The following is a 19,086-nucleotide window of genomic DNA, read 5'->3' as shown; positions in this document are numbered from 1 at the left end:
AATTTTGTACAAAAATAAGTATAAAAGAGATTTTAGGAAAAAATTACTGGGATTTTTCATCAAAGAAGTAGAACTAAGGATTTTGTCTCTCTGCAAAAAAGCAACATCCATCGCAAGCCATCGGCAATGAGCGCCAGGTTGCCAATCACTGTGGACCAGCAGGTTAAATTACCTGTCATAACTATTTTCACTTCAAATCACGCCAACATAAATAAAAATCATTCGAAATATAAATTTTCTTACTTTCTAGGAGATCCATTTGGGAATGGAGGTATAACTGTCACTGATACAGTCATGGATGTCTTCAAAAGGTCAACCATTTGATCATACATGAGAGTGGCAACAGCTACTTTACAAATCTGTGAAAATCAAACAGAAAAATAACAAATCTTTCTTCTAAATACTTTAAAGTTGAGAAACAAAAAACTTACACTAAGCAACTTTATAAATTTGGAAGGAAAATTTACTACAGATTGAATTAGGAGCTCTGTGAGCTGCTGATAATTTGTAATACAGTGGGAATTTTTCCTTATGAGCAAACAGAAAGGCACATTGCTAACTGATTGCACAGCATGAAAGTAAAAAATAAAGCCATCATATTTCAAATAAGATCACACTCGCATAAGAGATACAAAAACAATGTTTCACCTCAACGAGACGACTTCCTTGTCGTAAACCTGCTTGCCAAGCAAATCCATAGCTCTCCACTTCAGTGACGACCCCTTCAAATTGAACATGAAAACCCAACTGGCCAAGACTATTCCGTCGGAGTATCAGCTCCTGAGTCTGAAATGAGATTTGAATAAAAACATAAGACATTCATATAATAATATCAATTTCTTAACACGGGACTAGTCAGATGAAAAAAAGGAGAGGGCCAAAAATAAATTAATCTATACTGAAACCTACCTCGCTGCCTTCTGTGACAACCAGTAGTCGACTAACTATCTCTTGAATTTCATCAATATCAGGATCTTTCGTTCGCAACATGATGCACTCGCCTTGGTGATAGAAAACTTTCAAACTGTAATGAAAATACACAGAGGAAGCAATAAAATTCTAGAGGCTTTCGGGTGGTTAATTAAATTACAATAAATCAGCTATTGTAAGAAATCTCGTAAGTTTCATAATACTGAGACCTCCGTACCTAGTTGTTTGTGATGACCAGCCCAGGATAGAGGCACAAGGACAAGCAAATATCACTTCCTGTGTAGATTCTTCGATAATTACAAAAGTATCAACAGAGATAGCTAACAAGCAATCAACAACCACTGACTGTCCAAAGTCTTCAACCTGAAATACAAACAATATTTGGTAATTTCACAATACGGATAGTGATAAATCACGAAAAAGATGATGAATGTAGTGCCATCTTGCAATACATAAAATAAACAAATTATAACTTTTATATGCATTCACAACAAATACATAGTTGAACAACACATCAGACATTAAAAAATTCATTTGTACCTTTGAACTTAAATCAAAATTATCTTCAATTTTCAGGTTTCAATTTTAGTTACACTTGAAGTAAACTCTTGACACTGGGGGGATTTGTAACCTTTTCTGAACCACCAGCACCATCAAGCTTATAGTATTGGAGAGAGAATCCAGCCACCACGACGGCAGCAACATAGAATGCAAGGAAATCACGTGACTCGGTGAAAACACAGTTCGTGCCTGGCAATTTGCCCATAGAAATGTACAGTTTGGTCTCTGAATATTGGGTTTTAATAATAAAAAAAGGATAGTGAACTCATTATAAAGATGAAAAAAGATTAAATTATTTCTTTCATTAATACTGGAATCATTTCTTTCATTAGTGCTGGAATTTTCCTTCATTAATTCTTGAATTATTTCCTTTATTAATTATTCCTTTCATTAATTCTGGAATTATTTCCTTTATTAATTATTCCTTTCATTACTTCTGGAGTAATTGCTTTCATCAATTCTGGATTTGTTTCTTTCATTAATGCTGAAATTATTTCTTTCATTAATGATGAAATTATTTCTTTCATTAATGATGAAATTATTTCTTTCATTAATGCTGAAATTGTTTCTTTCATTAATTCTGGAATTCCCTTTCATTAATTTTGGAATTATCTCATCAATGCTAAAATTATTTCTTTTATTTAGTGTTTCAAATTCTTGTGGATGCCATAAGAAAATGACGGAGGATTGTGTGTGTGTTCATAAAGTCACATGATCTTCTGACGAATGATGTTGAGGGACACCATTCCCAGCACTGTCAAGGCGGAGACCACTGAAGTCATACTCTCTCCAGTAATATAAGCTCAATGACCAGCATCAAAATACCATTTATATATATATATATATACAAATACAACGCCACAACAGGCAAACTGCCCAACGAGGTGACTGCTTAAGAACATAATGGATCCCGAGCCATTTTTTGGAGGCCCTACCTTCTACTGCTACACCACACATGCACCCCGCCCATACCCCCCCCCGCGGAACCCCCAACGAATCGGTACATGCGGGAATGTGCGTGTACGTGTAGTGAAACCTGACGCGAAGTTTTTTTTTGTTTCTCTGTAATGCTTGTTATGTGTAGTGCCGCCATCTGCCACCAGTTTTTCAACTATGAGTGAAGTGTTACGATTGAATGATTTATCGTTGTAGGACTGTTGCTCTCTGTGGCGAGACTTAATAACGGGGAGATCGGCTCGCATTTGCATCTTGAAGTTGGGAACCACAGAAAACCAACTTCAGCCAACCACCACTGTGGGGTTCGAACCCGGATCCTCGCATCACGAGTCCGTCACTATAACCACTCGACCACCACAGCGGCAAAAAGTGTTAACATCTGGAGGTGGGTGGGTTTGAACTCATGCACCCTGAACTCTTCCCATCCCTAACTCCGTATCTTACCAACCCACCACAACAGCACTCATACTAGCATAATACTAATTTTTAAATGCAACCTAAATGACATGGTTTAACTGAGGACATTGAAAAAAAACACTTTTGAGCCTTCTCACCCCCACCCTCCATACAGGAATCACACTTTGAGTACAAAGCAGATTCATTTCTTATTGATTAACTGGTTTAACAACTCCTGGGGGGCGGGATATTTGGGGTTCATACCTCGTCTCCTATAATAATTTTACATGGTGAATGTAAGACTGCCAGCTATTTAGATGCCTTGCACACTACTATTACTGCACAGTTATATCCCCATGTAGTAATTTACTACAGATAGATGACACCTCTTCATTTCCAGCCCAAATCTATCGGTGGTCACCCTCAGGTTTGCTGGGAAAGAACTTGTTATCTATGTTCTTTACCCAGGATTGAACCAGATGAAAACCTTCATGGTGGTAGATGAGCATCTTACCATGATGCCACTCACTGTCTCTCCTCATATATATTACATTCTTTTTTTCGAGTCTTCTAAAGTGCAGAGCTTGTCAACTCTCTTCGACAAGGCACAGCAAATTTTGAAGACTTATGTTTTTTTAAGAATGACGCTCCTTCGAGACCACTTTCAAAAGCACAGTGCAAAATGTGTAGATTACAAGATCCGATGTAAATAAGGCAAGGTGAACCTGTTTTACTGCGTTGTCCATCATTTTTTTAAAGGGATTTGTTCACATTTTACTGTTCAATGTCAGTGTAATCATTTTTGACAAATGAAGCACTTCCATTTCTAGCTCTTTGCTGAGCATTGTAAATATTGTTTATGCCTCTTCATGCCTTAAAAATACAGAAGACAACTGAATGCCATTGGGTAGCATCAGAATCACCAAACCTAGAATAGACCTACATATCCAACTGCTTTGTAATGCAAACTGTTGTTTCACCTATTTGCACCATAGTTTTGAATGATGAATGTTAGTTACTGTCCACGGCCATGAAGTAATAAATACAAAATAATTTTCCCATCCAGACAGAAGTTTTTAATGACTACTATACTTGTTGAACCCTCAAACTAAGCAAATGAAAAATTAATCAACCAAATGGTCCACATACACTTCCCCCCCCCCCATATAACCTTAAAAATGATAAAATTTCTGCTTTGACAGAATCATTAATAGCATTCTTCAACATTTGTAATATTTGGCAATATATCAATGATTTCCTGCTCAATTAAAATCAATTACACAAATTTTGTGTATAGGATTTGGCAAAAAAGTAGAAAATTTTTTTTATTTTTAATTAAAAAAATATGCATTTACTTGCATATAAGACAGATTTTATTAAATTTTCACTGCTTCAAAAACCTAGGTCATCCTATATGCGCCTGCGAAGGATTTGTTGTAATTTTGTTTTAAGCATCTATAGCTCACGCTGCAATTATACAACTACTACTTAACCATGCATGCACCTTGTATACATTCCTCTATTGCTAACAAATTGATACATTAATTGCTAACCAATAAGCATAAAAAAGACCTTATAGACAGGAATAACATTTAAGATTGAAATTGAGACCTAAAAGTACAAACCTGAACTTGCCACGCTATTGCACCAGATACATGTTTATCAGGTATGAATCTTGGACGGTGTTTCTCTTTCCTTCTGCCAGCAAATGATAAAACAGCTGGAAAGAAAATCAAACTAATAATTAATAATAAGCAATGATTGTAAAAGCTTCAAGAACTTTCACAATGACTACATGCAACAAAGATAGATATTCATTCTAAACACTTACAAAACTTTGGTCCAGTATCGATGGTTGCATTGGTACAATAGTTAGCGGCTAGATCCTTCAGGTATTCCTGCCTAGTTCTTTGTGCCATTGTGACAAACTTTTCAGATCGGTGGGCAGCATTTTCTGCATTTATCACTGGAACATCAAAAGTACAGTTTTTGAATCAGTAGTCATGTCTCGGTTACAAATACCAAGATAACAAATTATAATTTTGCAAAGTGTTCGTGCAATGTTATACACCATGTTATATGGGTACAATATTTTTCTCTCTATCTGAAAATAATTTCAAATGCACCAAACACACACACACAGATTCGACACCTACATAAATGTCAAGGTTAATTCATTCATATCAGCTGTTCTTATTTTTTTACTAGATCACACATTCAGTGAACTTCAATTTGATTCCTTGAACCTATCTGAATACTAATTATGAGTTAAATCAATGTTTTCTATCATAGAAAATTTTCCAGCTTAACCTCAAAGATTTCCTTTTCATGCTTTTGATGGGGGATGGGGTTGTACATATCCTAAGAGCTACAGATATATTTAGACTGTGAATCATTATATTTGTGCTTCGTTAGAGCATGTAGCAATACATTACATAGACTCCTCATATTGTGGAACATGCTCCTGGGTTAAAATTCTTTGGTGTGGTGCCTCTGCTCTATTAAATAAATTTATTTAGGTTTTAAAAAACTTTATGAGTACACAACCTTCATGTAAGATGGAGATATTTGCTGATAATGACAATCAGTATTCCTGTTATGCAATGGTTCCTAGCTTTTCTCGGAAACAATTTCTGTGACAGATCCTCTGTAGGAATTTTATTTTATTTATATCCAAAAATTTACAGCTATTAATTAACTACATTTTATTTTTCTGGAATCACCACAGAGCTTTACAAAACACAAGTCGAGAACCACTGCTGTAATGGATTTCTCTTTCACCAGATTTCTTAATATTGAAATTTTTATTTATTTACATTATTGAAATCGACCAATTTTTTTCAAAACTGAAACATACCTTTAGCTAACAGAAAATCTACAAATGTCTTGGACTTAGAAAACGTAGCTGTTTCGGGGATAGGTGGACCAAACACTGAGACTTCCTTTGATCGACTCACTGATACCCTATCAAAAAGATGAAGAAAAAATTACATATTTATGCAAATACTGAACGCTTCAAAACACTTCTTCAAATAATGATACAAGGATAGAACCAGATTTCAGCATGTTCCACAACTAGTAATATATATATATGTATTTTCACACACAGCTGCTGTGAGATAATAAAAATGAACTTATCAGTTACCTGTAGCGAGTGCTGTCTGAACAGGGGTTCATGACACGCACAATGATGAATACATGTTGGAAATGAGATCTTATGTTCTTGGGAGTGAAAGGTTGCGCATCTGATTCTTGGAAGACTATCGTTACGATGTCATTTCCAATGTGCCTCTTTCTAAGTAACTGGAAAGTTGAAATAATGTCATTACATCATTTCATTATCAGAATTTTGAATTGTTACAATTGACTTTTTGAAACAGAAAAATAAGTGTGCAATGACAACAACTCTGAGTGTGAGGGAAGCATTGACAGATGAACAAGTAATAAAATAAAATTCAAAAACAGAAAGGGGGGGGGGAAGCTGAAGGAATCAACTAATTATCAAAAGAAATTAGAAAAAACACTAAAATCTCAGAAACTTTTGAAAAAAAGCAATAATCAATAATACCAAAGGGAAGGACAACTTACTTGTTGTTTGTTATTCGGTGTGTAAGGCAGCAAAGTGGAAACATGAAACATTATTTCACAGTTCTGATGGGTAGTAAATATGGAATGAAGACCAGTTGTGTCAGCTATAACAATATAGAAAAAAAAATCATTTTTGAGTCAAATTTGAAATAAGTTGGTTGATACATTAAAATCTATGATATGAATGAATTATATTTAGAAAGAAAAAGAACCAGAAAACAAGAATTAAAGTATTACTTTTTGTATCCAACCCTCCTCGGTATTTTTCAAATCCCTTCAGCCTCACTCTTTGGCCAAGCAGGTCAAGAAACTCCTCAAAAGCAGGCCCGGCATGCTCTGTAGTAAGAGAAAAGAACTTAGTATAAGCTGCACCTGTATCATTCAATCTGAACTGAAGTTTTCCTGAACACTCGAGAAGAGAAAATGATACAGAAATGGGTAGGGTAGAGGAATCACAATTCCAATTAGAACAAGAAATAATCACTTAATACGAAACATTTTTTTGTGAACCATGAAACTATTATTTACCTCATATGTAGGTCACAACAAAATTAATAAAAATTTTTTATTAATCAGAATTCATTTATGTCCAAAAAAGCAAGTACATATTTATACATATTACACAAGATTTTTCACAAAATATTCCTATTCATTCATTTCACTATGAACCTCGAATAAGGTATATGACACAAGCAGTATTTACCATTGTTGTACATTTCTTCTTCTGTGGACTGGCCAGCTTTACAATACATTATTCCAATTTTGTAGTTTTTTATCAACTGGAAATAAATGAAAACATTTCATATTTAATGTTCAAGAATATGTATGAATGCAATTCACTCAGCATCTAAGAATAGCCAGAATGGTAATACGAGGAGAAATATGTTTACCCCTTGCTCATCAAGCCTCAATAACTGGTCTTCAGTATGAGCACCAGATATGGAAAGTCTCAACCTAGAAACCTGTAGTTCCGGAGCTACATATTCGATAACTTCCTTCGCATGGCAATGCCTCTGATTTGCTCTGGCAAGAGTGGGCACGGCTTCTTCCAGAACAGTTCCTCTCATAACGGTTAACTGTTTGACAAAAAGAAAAAAAATAATCAGAGTATAGATAATGAATCCCAAATTCAGTATAAGGATACCACATTAAGATGAACAGTTTTCACCAAAGCATTTAGAAACCATTATCAACAGTGTTTATGATACAGTAGAGTCTTAAGAATCTGAGTCTTTAAACTTCATGGTTCTGGGTAATCTGAAGTGCTGGAATTTTCAAAAATTGCTTTTCAAAACACCTGTTTTTCGCCAAGCATGAGTTTTGTTTTATTCCATTTTCCTTGCGAATACAAGTAATTTCAGTTTAAAGGAGGTCTTGATCCCTAGACTGGGTTCTTCGATGGATCCCCAGACCCTACAAGTAGAATAGTACCCTGCTACAGTAAAATCCATGGTGCAAAAAATTAATATCCGGAGCCCGTCAGCCTCTCTTAACAAGAGTCTATGGTCTTGGAAGTGGTGTAATGAATTAAGACATTGGATTATGGGCAAAATAGGTAAGAGTATAGACTCAGAAAGTTTTTCCTATTGCTTTTTGAATAATCCAAGTTTCCGGTAATCTGAGGTGGTCTCAATCCCATTCACCTTGAATTAGAGACTTAACTATTATTTTCATTATGCAAAATACAAAAAAAAAATATATATATATATATTAAATAATAAAAAATATATAGATACAGTCACTTCCCTTTTTACATTGCTTGTGCACAGAGACAGATAAAAAGCATGTGGAAAAAAAACAAAAAACGAAACAACTTTTATCCAGGCTCTAATGGCTGATATCCATACACACTTCAAAACGAGGGGATACTATAATAATGATAAACATGGACCACTGATCTTGATGACTGCATTCAATCAAACACAGCTTCCTATAAACTTTGACATAATGTATTGTCTGACCACAGAAAGATGGCTTATGACCTCTTCTATGACCTTCATCATGGAAAAATAGGGTTGATTCTTTAGTAGGGAGAAGCAGGAAACTAAACAAACAAACAAAAAAAAAAACCATCTTCCAGGGTTGTTGCTGGAGAATGTTTTTTTTTTTCCTTTTTGTGTCCCCTGTTTCTCCCTGCTAAAGAATGAATCCTCTCCTTCTGTGATGAAGGTCATAGAAGAGGTCATAAGCCATCTTTCCATGATCAGACAATATAATCACTTGAAATAAGTGCAAAGGAATTTATGTGTTTCAAAACTCACATGCTAATTATGAGAATCTTACTATTGTTGTTAACAAGATTCACAGAAAAATTTTCTGGTAGTTATTTATCAATTGAGAAATATACAGTTGAACCTTGTTAAGATGAACTTACGTAATACAAATACTTCATCTTTTAATGAAGTTCCACTGTGACTAATGATAGGCCATAACTTAAGAAAACATATAATTTGACAAATAAAAATTCAAACTTACTTCACTAGTCCTTATTATTAATCTATACTGATGATGATAATGTACACTGTTATTATTGATCGATCCATTGTTGTTCTGTGGCTGTTCAACCTTTTCACGTTTAATACTGATTGCAACTGGTCCCAGATTTTCGTCGAATCCAAACCAATTTTGATGTTCTAATAATAAACAAACAACAAAAATAAGTGGTACATTTTTAAAACAAATCATTATTTTATTGCTACTACAACTACCATAACAATTTCAACAGATTTACAGCGATGCATTAATAGTTATATTTACAGGAGAAAAATGATACAATGCATGATAAATAATGTATATTGATTTTGTAAAAGTATTTTATTTTATTGAAAACAAGTTTCGATGTAGTTATAAGAACACATAATTTAATATTAATTGGATGACGATTGATGATTTGTAGACAAGAAAAATTGTATAAAAATGCAGAAATATCTTTTTTATAAAATGAAGTGGGGGAAAAAATAGGAAAAAAAAAATGGGAGTTAATTAACAATATCGTCAAAAGCCAAAATAAAGTTATTGTTTAGCCAGATATCTGACTGATACTAGAAGAGTGTTTCTTAATCTTTTTTTTCTATCTTGCACCCCCAGTGCAATTCAATTTACCTTCCCTCATCCCCCTTGAATGTTTTGTCTATTTGTTGACAACTGTTTTTTGTAATTAATTTAATTAATTATCCACCACAAAAAATTAGTTGTAATAAAAATTCCAAACTTAGAGGACAATTGCGAAATTAATTTGTTGAAGAAAAAATGAACACATCTGTCAATGTAACAAAGTTAAAATTACTGTACATGACGATTTTTAGTGACTAACTTAAACAGTAATTTTTCATAACATTATTTTGAAACTTAGATTCTTTCTTTGAAAGAGGGACTATCCGAACATTATCATTTACATTCAAGTAATTTTTGATTTCGTCAGTAAAAGTGATGGAAAAACCAATATACAAAAGTAGGTGGTAGTGAATAGTAAAAGTGTCTGTAAAGCCATCTTCCCTAGTTTTGGAAATGGTTTCAACTGATCACACAAAAATTGTCGTAAATCAGTTTTGACACCCTATTTGAATAAAAATGCCCCGGCTCGCATTTTAATGAAATCATTTACTATAAATACCTATCTTTTTTATAACTAAGATTGAAAAGAAATGGATCTAGTATCGCTAAAAGAAAAGAAACTTTTCAAAAGCATCGGGAAACTGTAGAATATAAATGTGCGATTTCCATTTTTTTTTTAAAATTGGGAACATTTAAATTTTGCACACCATATTTCTTCGAACAAAAGCTAAAAAAAGTAATGTCAAAACATAAGATGAGATATGATTTATTGAATTAAAAAATTTAACAATGTTTTTGCATCATTTAAATTTTTCCGAATAATCAGTCAGCATATTACAATTTTTTTCTCCATCTCGTACCCCCAAAAATGCTTTCCCGCACTCATGGTTAAGAACAACTGCTCTAGAAACTTGCAAATCAAAACAATACCCACTTCGATCATATAAACTGAAATACATCATTATTTGTTAACCCCTGAATTGCCGATGAAATCTTACACAATCTGATCCCCACAATGCCATCCTTTTTCAATCACAAAGAATAAGAGTAAAAATATAAATATGTCCATGGCAATTAATACAATGCCACAACAGGCAAAATGCCCAACGAGGTGGCTGAAGGAGTTAGTAATGATATAAAGATGATTTTAAAAATTATCTATGGATACCATAAGTTTATTAAGAAAATTCTTATGATCAGAACTTATAACTTTTTGTATTAGACAATTTTTCTGGCTACAAACAAATTTGATTGTATAAAAAAAAAAGCACTGAAAATGTTCTTTAAACCTTTGCTAAATTTTTTACGAAGGGGGAGGGGGTAGACAAAAGGAAATTTAGTTTCAATATTTTTAGATATTTCAAAGGCTTTTGATAATGTAAACCATACATTCTTATCAGGGTTGGCAAGGTTCTGGACAGTACAGTAAATGTCACGATTTATATCCTACTATCCCAAACCCCTTTCTCAAATACTATGCAAACACATGAAAATTAAAATAATGTCTATAACCAAATAAAAACTGTGAGACTGAAAACTTAATTATTGACTGGTTAAAATTTCAGTAAACAGATTTTAACAGCTCAAAAACACCAACTTGACAAAAGGGCTAACAAAACAACTGGAGATGTAAAATTCTTGAGAATAATCTTTAAGAGAATATTTTCATAAAGGAGAATATTCAAGAATATTTTCTCTTGAGGAACAATTCTGAATAACTTGTGAATATTCTTATTATTCTGAGAATATTCTCTAGTAATTTATAATAGTAGTCCTTCCAGAGAATATTCGCAAGAATAATTCTCTGTCTCCATCTTCTTGATGGAGAAAAAAAATTGAAGTTAGTAGCCCACAAAATTAAACTTTGCACAACTTGCAAGGAAATACACGGGAGATACAAAATTTAAATATATATACATTGAACAGAATGAGACACAGTTCTGTATCTTAGAATGAAGGTGATAAGAATAGTACAAGAATAACTACAAATCTAGAATTTTAGATCGATTGTCACCAAATTTTGCATATATAGTTTCCTTTGTCAATCAACTTTGGTTTAATTTTTTTTCTTTGTTTTACTGAACTTATTTCTGAAAATTTATATAATTTTAAAAAGAAACTTTTCGATCTTTTGATCTTTTAAAGGTTTCCAGAAACATTTGAAAACTTTCACTATGATGGATGAGAATATTCTCAAACTAAAAGTTGCCATTATGCCCAAAAATTTTTGGTTTTAAATGTTTCAGGCAATGGAAACTGAATTATATTTCATAAGATAAACAAAATTAGTAAACATTTTTTTATTATTTAAGAGAAAAAAGGTGTGTGCAGTTGGCGTGATATGGGACTCCTGATATATCTAGATACGACTCTGACAGGTGACAGGTACGTAAGCATCCTGTCTGATCACCTGCACCCATTCATGTCCATTGTGCATTCCGACAGACTTGGACAATTTCAGCAGGACAATGCGACACCCCACACGTCCAGAATTGCTACAAAGTGGCTCCAAGAACACTCTTCTGACTTTAGACACTTCCACTGGCCACCTAAATCCCCAGACATGAACATTATTGAACATATCTGGGATGCCTTGCAACGAGCTGTTCAGAAGAGATCTCCACCCCCCCCTCTTACTCCTACAGATTTATGGACAGCCCTGCAGGATTCATGGTGTCAATTACCTCCAGCACTACTTCAGACATTAGGCGAGTCCATGCCTTGTTGTGTTGCGGCACTTCTGCGGGATCGCGGGGGCCCTACACGGTATTAGGCAAGTATACCAGTTTTTTTGGCTCTTCAGTGTATATAAAATTGTGCATGTATGTATGTTCTCTATACAAATCTACAATTTTAGATCGATCGTCACCAAATTTTACATATATTTCCCAAATGGGACCAGACTTTAATGATAAGCTACCTTAAAAGTTCATCAGAGTAGGGCATATGCCTGAAATAGGCAAAAAACTGACGGGCAACAATGGTTTTGGGGCCTCAGCAATCACTTTTGAAATGTTTACTTTGGTTACCGTGGTTGCCTAGCAATACGTTTCAGAGGTATATATGCCTTTACAATGGTTTGTCACTTCTTTAATGCTACCAGTATATGTATAATAGCTTACACCTTTATAATGGTTAGTCACTTTATCAATCCTCTCAGTAACGAGACTTTTTGAAAGACGTCAGAATCATCATTCTCTGTCTGACCCTCAAAGTGATGCTGATCTCCGTAGAAAGTGTTAAAATTGCTGATTTTACTGTAGAAATACAGAAATTTAGTGGCGTTTCCCACCACATCAATAATTTTAAAAATTGTATTGAATTCTCAATTTTTGAAATATTGAGTTCACTTAGAGATACGAAACCCAAAAAATTAAATATAAAATAATTATCCAGACCTACTTTTGAGCTGGATATCCATGCAATATAACACTGATTTCTACTTTTTATTTATATCCTCTCCAGCATGAAAATTAATGTCTCTTTATTGTCTTTTAATGTTCAACACTGCATAAATTTATAGTTTAGGTTGTTTTAAAATTATTTATGGGCCTGTAAAGTATATCAAAGAAATTCCACAGCTTTAATTAAGCATTTTTGAAAGCAGAAACAGGTAAGCAGAAACAGGTAGGGAATTCATTTCTACATTTCTTTAAATAAATCTAGATTTGTTTATTTCATGATTCGTGCAGTAAGTCACAATATTCGTTAACTTAGACAAGGTTTGTATGTTCCTCAAAGAAAGAGGGAGATATATCACGTGATCCAAAAGCCTCATTGAAGAAAACCTGGGAAGCGGCGAGTATTATATCTAGTTATAAATAGAATTCACAGCCTATATTTTCAATTCAAAAAATAATATTCAAAATTTTGAGTCTAGGTAAGTTACTTTCTTCTACAATTCTTAGAAATCTTAACTCACTTCCTTTGCACCATAATGCTTTTCTTTGTATACATTTTTCTTGATATTTGAGCAATTTAAAAGATAATATACCTAAGGGAAGACCTCGTATAATTTATTCTACTTCTACTTTTGAGAAAGAAGTTTTTGTAAGCATATTCCACTGGAAACATAGAAAACGCCTGAATGTGTGCTATTTAAAAAAAATACATTATTCAAGTTACTCATGTCAATAGACCATACAGACTCGGCATTTAGAACACATTGGAGTACAGACATTTCCAAACAGACTTGAAAAAAGATTGCAGATATTGTATAAATATAGTCCTATAATCTCGGATTACCAATATAATAATTGTTCTCTTTTCTATTTTCGCGTATTGTCACAATATAATAATTGTTTTGAAGTTTCACTGTACATATTTTAATTCAGAAAAATTTGCTCTTGTTTGTGTTGTATATTCACTCCCCCCCCCCCTCCCAGGATGATGTGGTGGGTTCAAGTTCCCTCTTAATGTTTCTCTACTGACAGAAATCTTAAACTTTTCCTAATCAGTAATTTAAACTGGTATGAAAATTTCATGCTATAGAGCCAAAGACATTTTGACTTCCAAATCTACAATCGCAAAAAGGTGCCTTTAGTGATGGTAGGAGATTGATGAATAGGGTTGATACGATGTCCTTCTGCACAGAAACAACTGAGACAGAAGCGGTATGATATGATTCAACACTTAGATCAGTATTTCTCAAAGCATGAATTGGGGCTTCCTAGGGATATCATCAACCTCTGTCGTGGGCCTTCTGAGAAGTTGGTGTATTGATGCGTGCCCATCAGTGCTATGGAACGATACATTTATAAACTATTCTGGTGAGCCATGAAATGAATGGATAATGGTGAGCTGGATAAATGATGACAAGGAGAAGGTAACCAAGGGTGGAAAAAAATTTGAGAACCACTGCCTTAGATCATGGGTACACAAACGTTGGCTTGCAGGTTGATCTGACTCATGAATTTTATCCCTTTTAGTCTTCGAAAAGTTGAAAACAAAACATAGGACTAAGTATCGGCTGACGCTTTCATGAAAGGTGTTTAATGAGTTAGAAGTGGTTCCTGGGATATTAGACGATGGTCTAAGAGATTTTCTTCCTGAAGTTCAGTCCATGTCTGCGGCAGGCATCTTCTGAGGTTAAATGCAGGTAGGTTTCTCGACAAACGAGAGTACGAAGCCTTTCTCGTTTGTTGCAGAAACCCACATGCGTTTAATCTCAGAAGACATCTGCCGCAGATGTAGGCGAAATGTCAGGCAGAAAACGTCTTACACCAGCGTTCTCAACCGGAGGTCCGTAGGCAGACTTGATAATTTAATTCTAAGTGAATTAAAAATTATTTAAAAAATGTGATTGATATTAGTAATAACGGTATGGGTTCAAATAAAAATTACACCTTTACACTAGAGGTTAACTATACATCATCGAGGAAATGCTTTCCTAAATACAGTATATCCCTAAATTTTGCCAAAAAATACAATTTATTTGAATTGAATGCAATTAAGTAATTACTATTACTAAAATTGCTGAAAGTGACAAAATAAAGGACTGCTACAAATCACATTAAAAAAAATTGTGTTTCACGAAAAATATATTCAAATGATCCAATGACCATATTTCATTGAGAAAAATACGGTAAATTGAGATCTAAAATATGATAAAATACAGGACTTCGCCAATTGTTATCAAATATGTTGTCAGAAGTAGCAACATAAATTATTATTATTAAAATTGCTGTAAATTGTGGGGAAAAAAAAGATTTTGTCAAGTTCAGGTTGAATCTGACAAACATCTGAGATGAATATTTAATTTTTTGCCAAAATTATCATAATATAAAAGACACTTTGTATTTACGACTTTAGTAAATATTAAAATATAACCAAATAAACTTGAAAAACGGAACAAATTTATAAAGAAAAAAAATCGAAATCACCAAAATTGCAGGAATATCCCGTAATACAGGACACAAGTGGTCCGCCAATTTGTTTCAGACAATTTATTGGTGCTTGGGCTCAGAGAGGTTTGGAAACGCTACCATTGCTTAATAGCCTGGAAACCGCCAGTAACTCATTACTTAGGACTGTTTTTCCTTAGAAAAACTATGCCTGGCTTCTAAGAAATTTGTCTGGTGCCTATTATTATTTTGATTTATCAAACCCTGGTTCAGAGTATCAGTGACTATTAGAGTGGAAAATTAGCTACTAAAAGGTCTTGATAATAATTTAGGTGCCAGCTAAATTTCTTACGAAATAAGCATGATTTAATTCTCAAGAAAATCAGTCCAAAATAATGGGTTTTTTTTTAAAAACCTTTACAGGACTTTATATCCTCTCCTTATGTTTACAGACACACTGTCACGAAATCAGGAAATTTTGTGTCATTCAAAGATTCCAATTCAGCAAATCAGAAAATCTTAGGCACTAACACAGATTTTTATAGTCGTCGCGGCAACATGGGATTTATCAAGCCCCGAGATGAATAGCAAGCTGAAATTGGCAAAATTCCATGTCAAATTTGCCTATTTCTGAACAGGGTTAAACTTAAATAAATTTACCATGAATTTTTAACAAACTTTGCTGCTGAATAGAGATGTGAGGTGAGAATATTCTCAGAGAACGAGAATATTCTCCTGGATGTGAAAACTAGAAAATAATCAAGAATATTCATTTTTCTTTTAAATAATGAAATTTGTTTTACTAATTTTGTTTATATATTACGAAATATAGATGAATTTTCATTGCCTGAAACATTTACAATAAAACTTTTGGTGTAATCACCCCTCAATGACAACTTTTAGTTCGAAAATATTCTTAGAATATTCCTCCTGGTCATGATGCGTGAGGTTTTAAAAAAGTTTGGTTATAAAGATTTTAGAAACCTTTAGATTAAACCTTAAAAAGTTATTTAAAATTAGATAAATTCTCATAAATAAGTTCAAAGCAAAGCGAAAAACTCAAGCTTGATTGACAAAAGAAGCTATTCTTATTATAACCACCTTCATTCTAAGAAGATACAGAACTGTTGTTTTCTTCAATGTACATACACTTTAATTCTGTATCACTCACATTTCTTTGTAAGTTTTGCGATTCAGACATGTTGATTTCATTTTCTTGCTTTTAAACTTTAATATTATGGGCTAAAAACTTTAATATTCCCTGTCTTCTCAACTGGAAGAGATGGGGGATGGAAAATACTCTCTCGAAGGATTATTATACATTACCAGAGAATATTCTTATTATAAAATAAGAATTATTCTCAAGTTATTTATAGAGATTATTTATTATAATACATGTTATTACAAATATTCTTGAGAATAATCTCTAGAAGGACTACTATTATATAAATAACTGAAGAATATTCCCATCGAGGAGAATATTTGAGAATATTCTCTGGAAGGACTATTATAAATAACTTGAAAATAATTCTTATCATTTTCGATATGAATATTCCCCAGTAATTTGTAAAAGTAGTCTTTCCAGATAATATTTTCAAGGATATTATACTGTATATATTTATATTATAAATAACAGGAAATATTCCATCAAGAATAAGAATATTCTCAAGTTATTTATAATAGTAGTCCTTCCAGAGAATATTCTTGAATATTCTCCTCAATGAGAATATTCTCAAAACTTTTACATCTCTATTGCTGACTATATTTTATTTATCATCGAGTAAAGTATTAATAAGAATTATTTTTTTGTTTGATATTCATTTTTTGGTAATTTCTTGACAGATTCCGTGACAATGACCAATATGTAGCCTAAAGCATATATTTGATAGTAAAAGTTGATACATACCTTGGCCATAAAAGAACTGACGATAACAAGTAGCACCACAGTCCACTTTTTCTACGCACGTGGAATGATGTTGATAAGGACAAAACCTATGCTGCCACCTGCTAATAGACACTTTCTCCAGCACTGATAATCCATACGCCATGCTGGGTTTATGCAAAGTCGGAGGAACTGTCAGAGAATCCTCAGATATCTTTTGTTTCTTACATGTCATTCGATTCAAACTTATCATCCTTTCTTCTTCACCACCGAGTTCATTTCTGAAAAATGGACAACTTAATACAAGCTCGTTAGACCTGCCGTCACCGAGATCACTGTCTTCAGGGTTGAGGTTCTCCGTACTGTTAGCAGGCGTTTTGTACAGCATAGATGCAGCAGAAGCACCAGTGGTCGTGTTTCTACGCTTGCTCAACAAGCTTCTCAGCCGAGATGCATAGCTGAGATTCGCCAGGACACTCTGACAATCATAATGAGCAAATGCTTTCTTCCGGAGTTTCTCCTCGATTCGTAACTCCACATCAAGAGAATTATCCGAACCCTTGCTACTTGTTTCCACTGCATCAGTTTTGGTAGCGTTGCCTCTGAGTTTTTTGAAAAGAGACGTCTCGTTGCTGAGAGATTTCCCTTTTAGTTTGTTCTTGTCTTTTATATCCCACAGTTTGTGTAACTTTGTTTTCAATTTTGGACTCTGAGCGTCCTCCAGAGAATCTGGACCATTTGCTAAAGAATTAGCTGCATTTTGAGAGGACGGAGGAGGATCAATTTTACCCCTGAGATACTCAAGTATTTTTGGTGGTCCAGGGCTCCTCTGGTCATAATTATCACTGCGAAACTCCCTGAGCATAGCGAAAAAACTCTCACCAGTTGTACTTATCACATCCAGAGACGATGCACTTCCATAATCACGTCGCAACACACCAGTGCGTTCATCTAACATATCCACACTGTGTTCAAGATCTAAGCTGCTGTTGCTTCTGTATAATCCTTTGGTTGAAGGTACAATAAGACGATTTTCAAGAGCACGATTCAAAGTACGACCAGAATGGAGTTTGTTTCCTCTTTCACTGTGAGTACGATGGGGTCTGTCGCTCCTGTAGCGAGGCGGGGGTGGACGGCTCGACTGGAAAGACGGCGCATTGATGTTAGATGAAGGGGAAGATCGTTTGGTAGACTCCTGGATCTTGGTGCCATTGACCAAGCCATTCACTTGAGTCACACTGCCACTCTTGTGAAGGGCATTGCTCACAAAATCATTACGAGGAACATGATGATGGCAATTGCTGAAATACTCTATAACACTGGCTCTTAGAACATCCGAGGTTAACCCATTCCCAATGACTGGGCCACCGATACCCTCTGATGGTCTAAGGCTTTCTCCCATGATATAACTTGCTGCGATGTAGCATTCGCTCTACCTCTGACACACTGCATGGCTGCATTTGATACTTGGCATTTTCCTCAATCTGTAAGGTGGATCATCATCCATTCAGCGTAAAATCAGAGGCTATCACAACATCCTGGAAATAAAAGAAGACAAAAACTATAAAACTGTGTAATTGAAAAACAAATTTGATCAAACATATTAATAAGAATCTTCAACCGTTGGTTTGTGGTACTGAATCAGTGGGGGGGGGGGGGGGGACTGTGTTGACAAACATCACTGATTACATCCTGTACTAAGGGGCTGGAGGAAAAAAAAAAAGCCAAGCTTTAGCAATTGTTATCTCATTTTTATAGTTATGGCTTGTTTGCCAGAAATTATATGATAGTCAATCATAGGTTTTCTTTTGTTTGCTCCCAGGCTCTTGGAGAAGTAATTGTGAGGGACAAAAATCCGTGAGGCCCACGGGACCA

At 34.2% G+C, this 19,086-nt stretch overlaps 1 protein-coding gene across 2 annotated transcripts in view; it reads right to left on the bottom strand.

The window, feature by feature from the left end:
* The window catches only part of LOC149079666 (signal-induced proliferation-associated 1-like protein 2), an 83,952-nt gene that overhangs the window by 20,467 nt on the left and 44,399 nt on the right, over positions 1-19,086 (bottom strand). Inside the window, exons 2-15 of one of the 2 annotated variants that reach the window (XM_089240274.1) lie at positions 17,236-18,749; positions 8,908-9,065; positions 7,323-7,508; positions 7,136-7,211; positions 6,670-6,768; positions 6,433-6,536; positions 5,990-6,147; positions 5,702-5,808; positions 4,676-4,810; positions 4,470-4,564; positions 1,148-1,293; positions 910-1,024; positions 649-786; positions 244-359 (exon numbers count right to left, since the gene is read on the bottom strand). In XM_089240274.1, the coding sequence (XP_089096400.1) occupies positions 244-359; positions 649-786; positions 910-1,024; positions 1,148-1,293; positions 4,470-4,564; positions 4,676-4,810; positions 5,702-5,808; positions 5,990-6,147; positions 6,433-6,536; positions 6,670-6,768; positions 7,136-7,211; positions 7,323-7,508; positions 8,908-9,065; positions 17,236-18,613 (3,011 nt within the window). In that variant the 5' untranslated portion in view covers positions 18,614-18,749. Of the gene's footprint in view, positions 1-243; positions 360-648; positions 787-909; positions 1,025-1,147; positions 1,294-4,469; positions 4,565-4,675; positions 4,811-5,701; positions 5,809-5,989; positions 6,148-6,432; positions 6,537-6,669; positions 6,769-7,135; positions 7,212-7,322; positions 7,509-8,907; positions 9,066-17,235; positions 18,750-19,086 lie in introns of those variants that run through there. The other variant, XM_089240275.1, reaches the window with a different exon arrangement.

The sequence above is a fragment of the Pholcus phalangioides genome, unplaced genomic scaffold (genome assembly GCF_987345545.1).
Source record: "Pholcus phalangioides strain wild (caught in Gottingen) unplaced genomic scaffold, Ppha-v1.0 ptg000012l_1, whole genome shotgun sequence".
NCBI classification, from domain to species: Eukaryota; Metazoa; Arthropoda; class Arachnida; order Araneae; family Pholcidae; genus Pholcus; species Pholcus phalangioides.
Note: the sequence above shows the minus strand (reverse complement) of the source record. Positions and strands in the feature narration are given on the sequence as shown.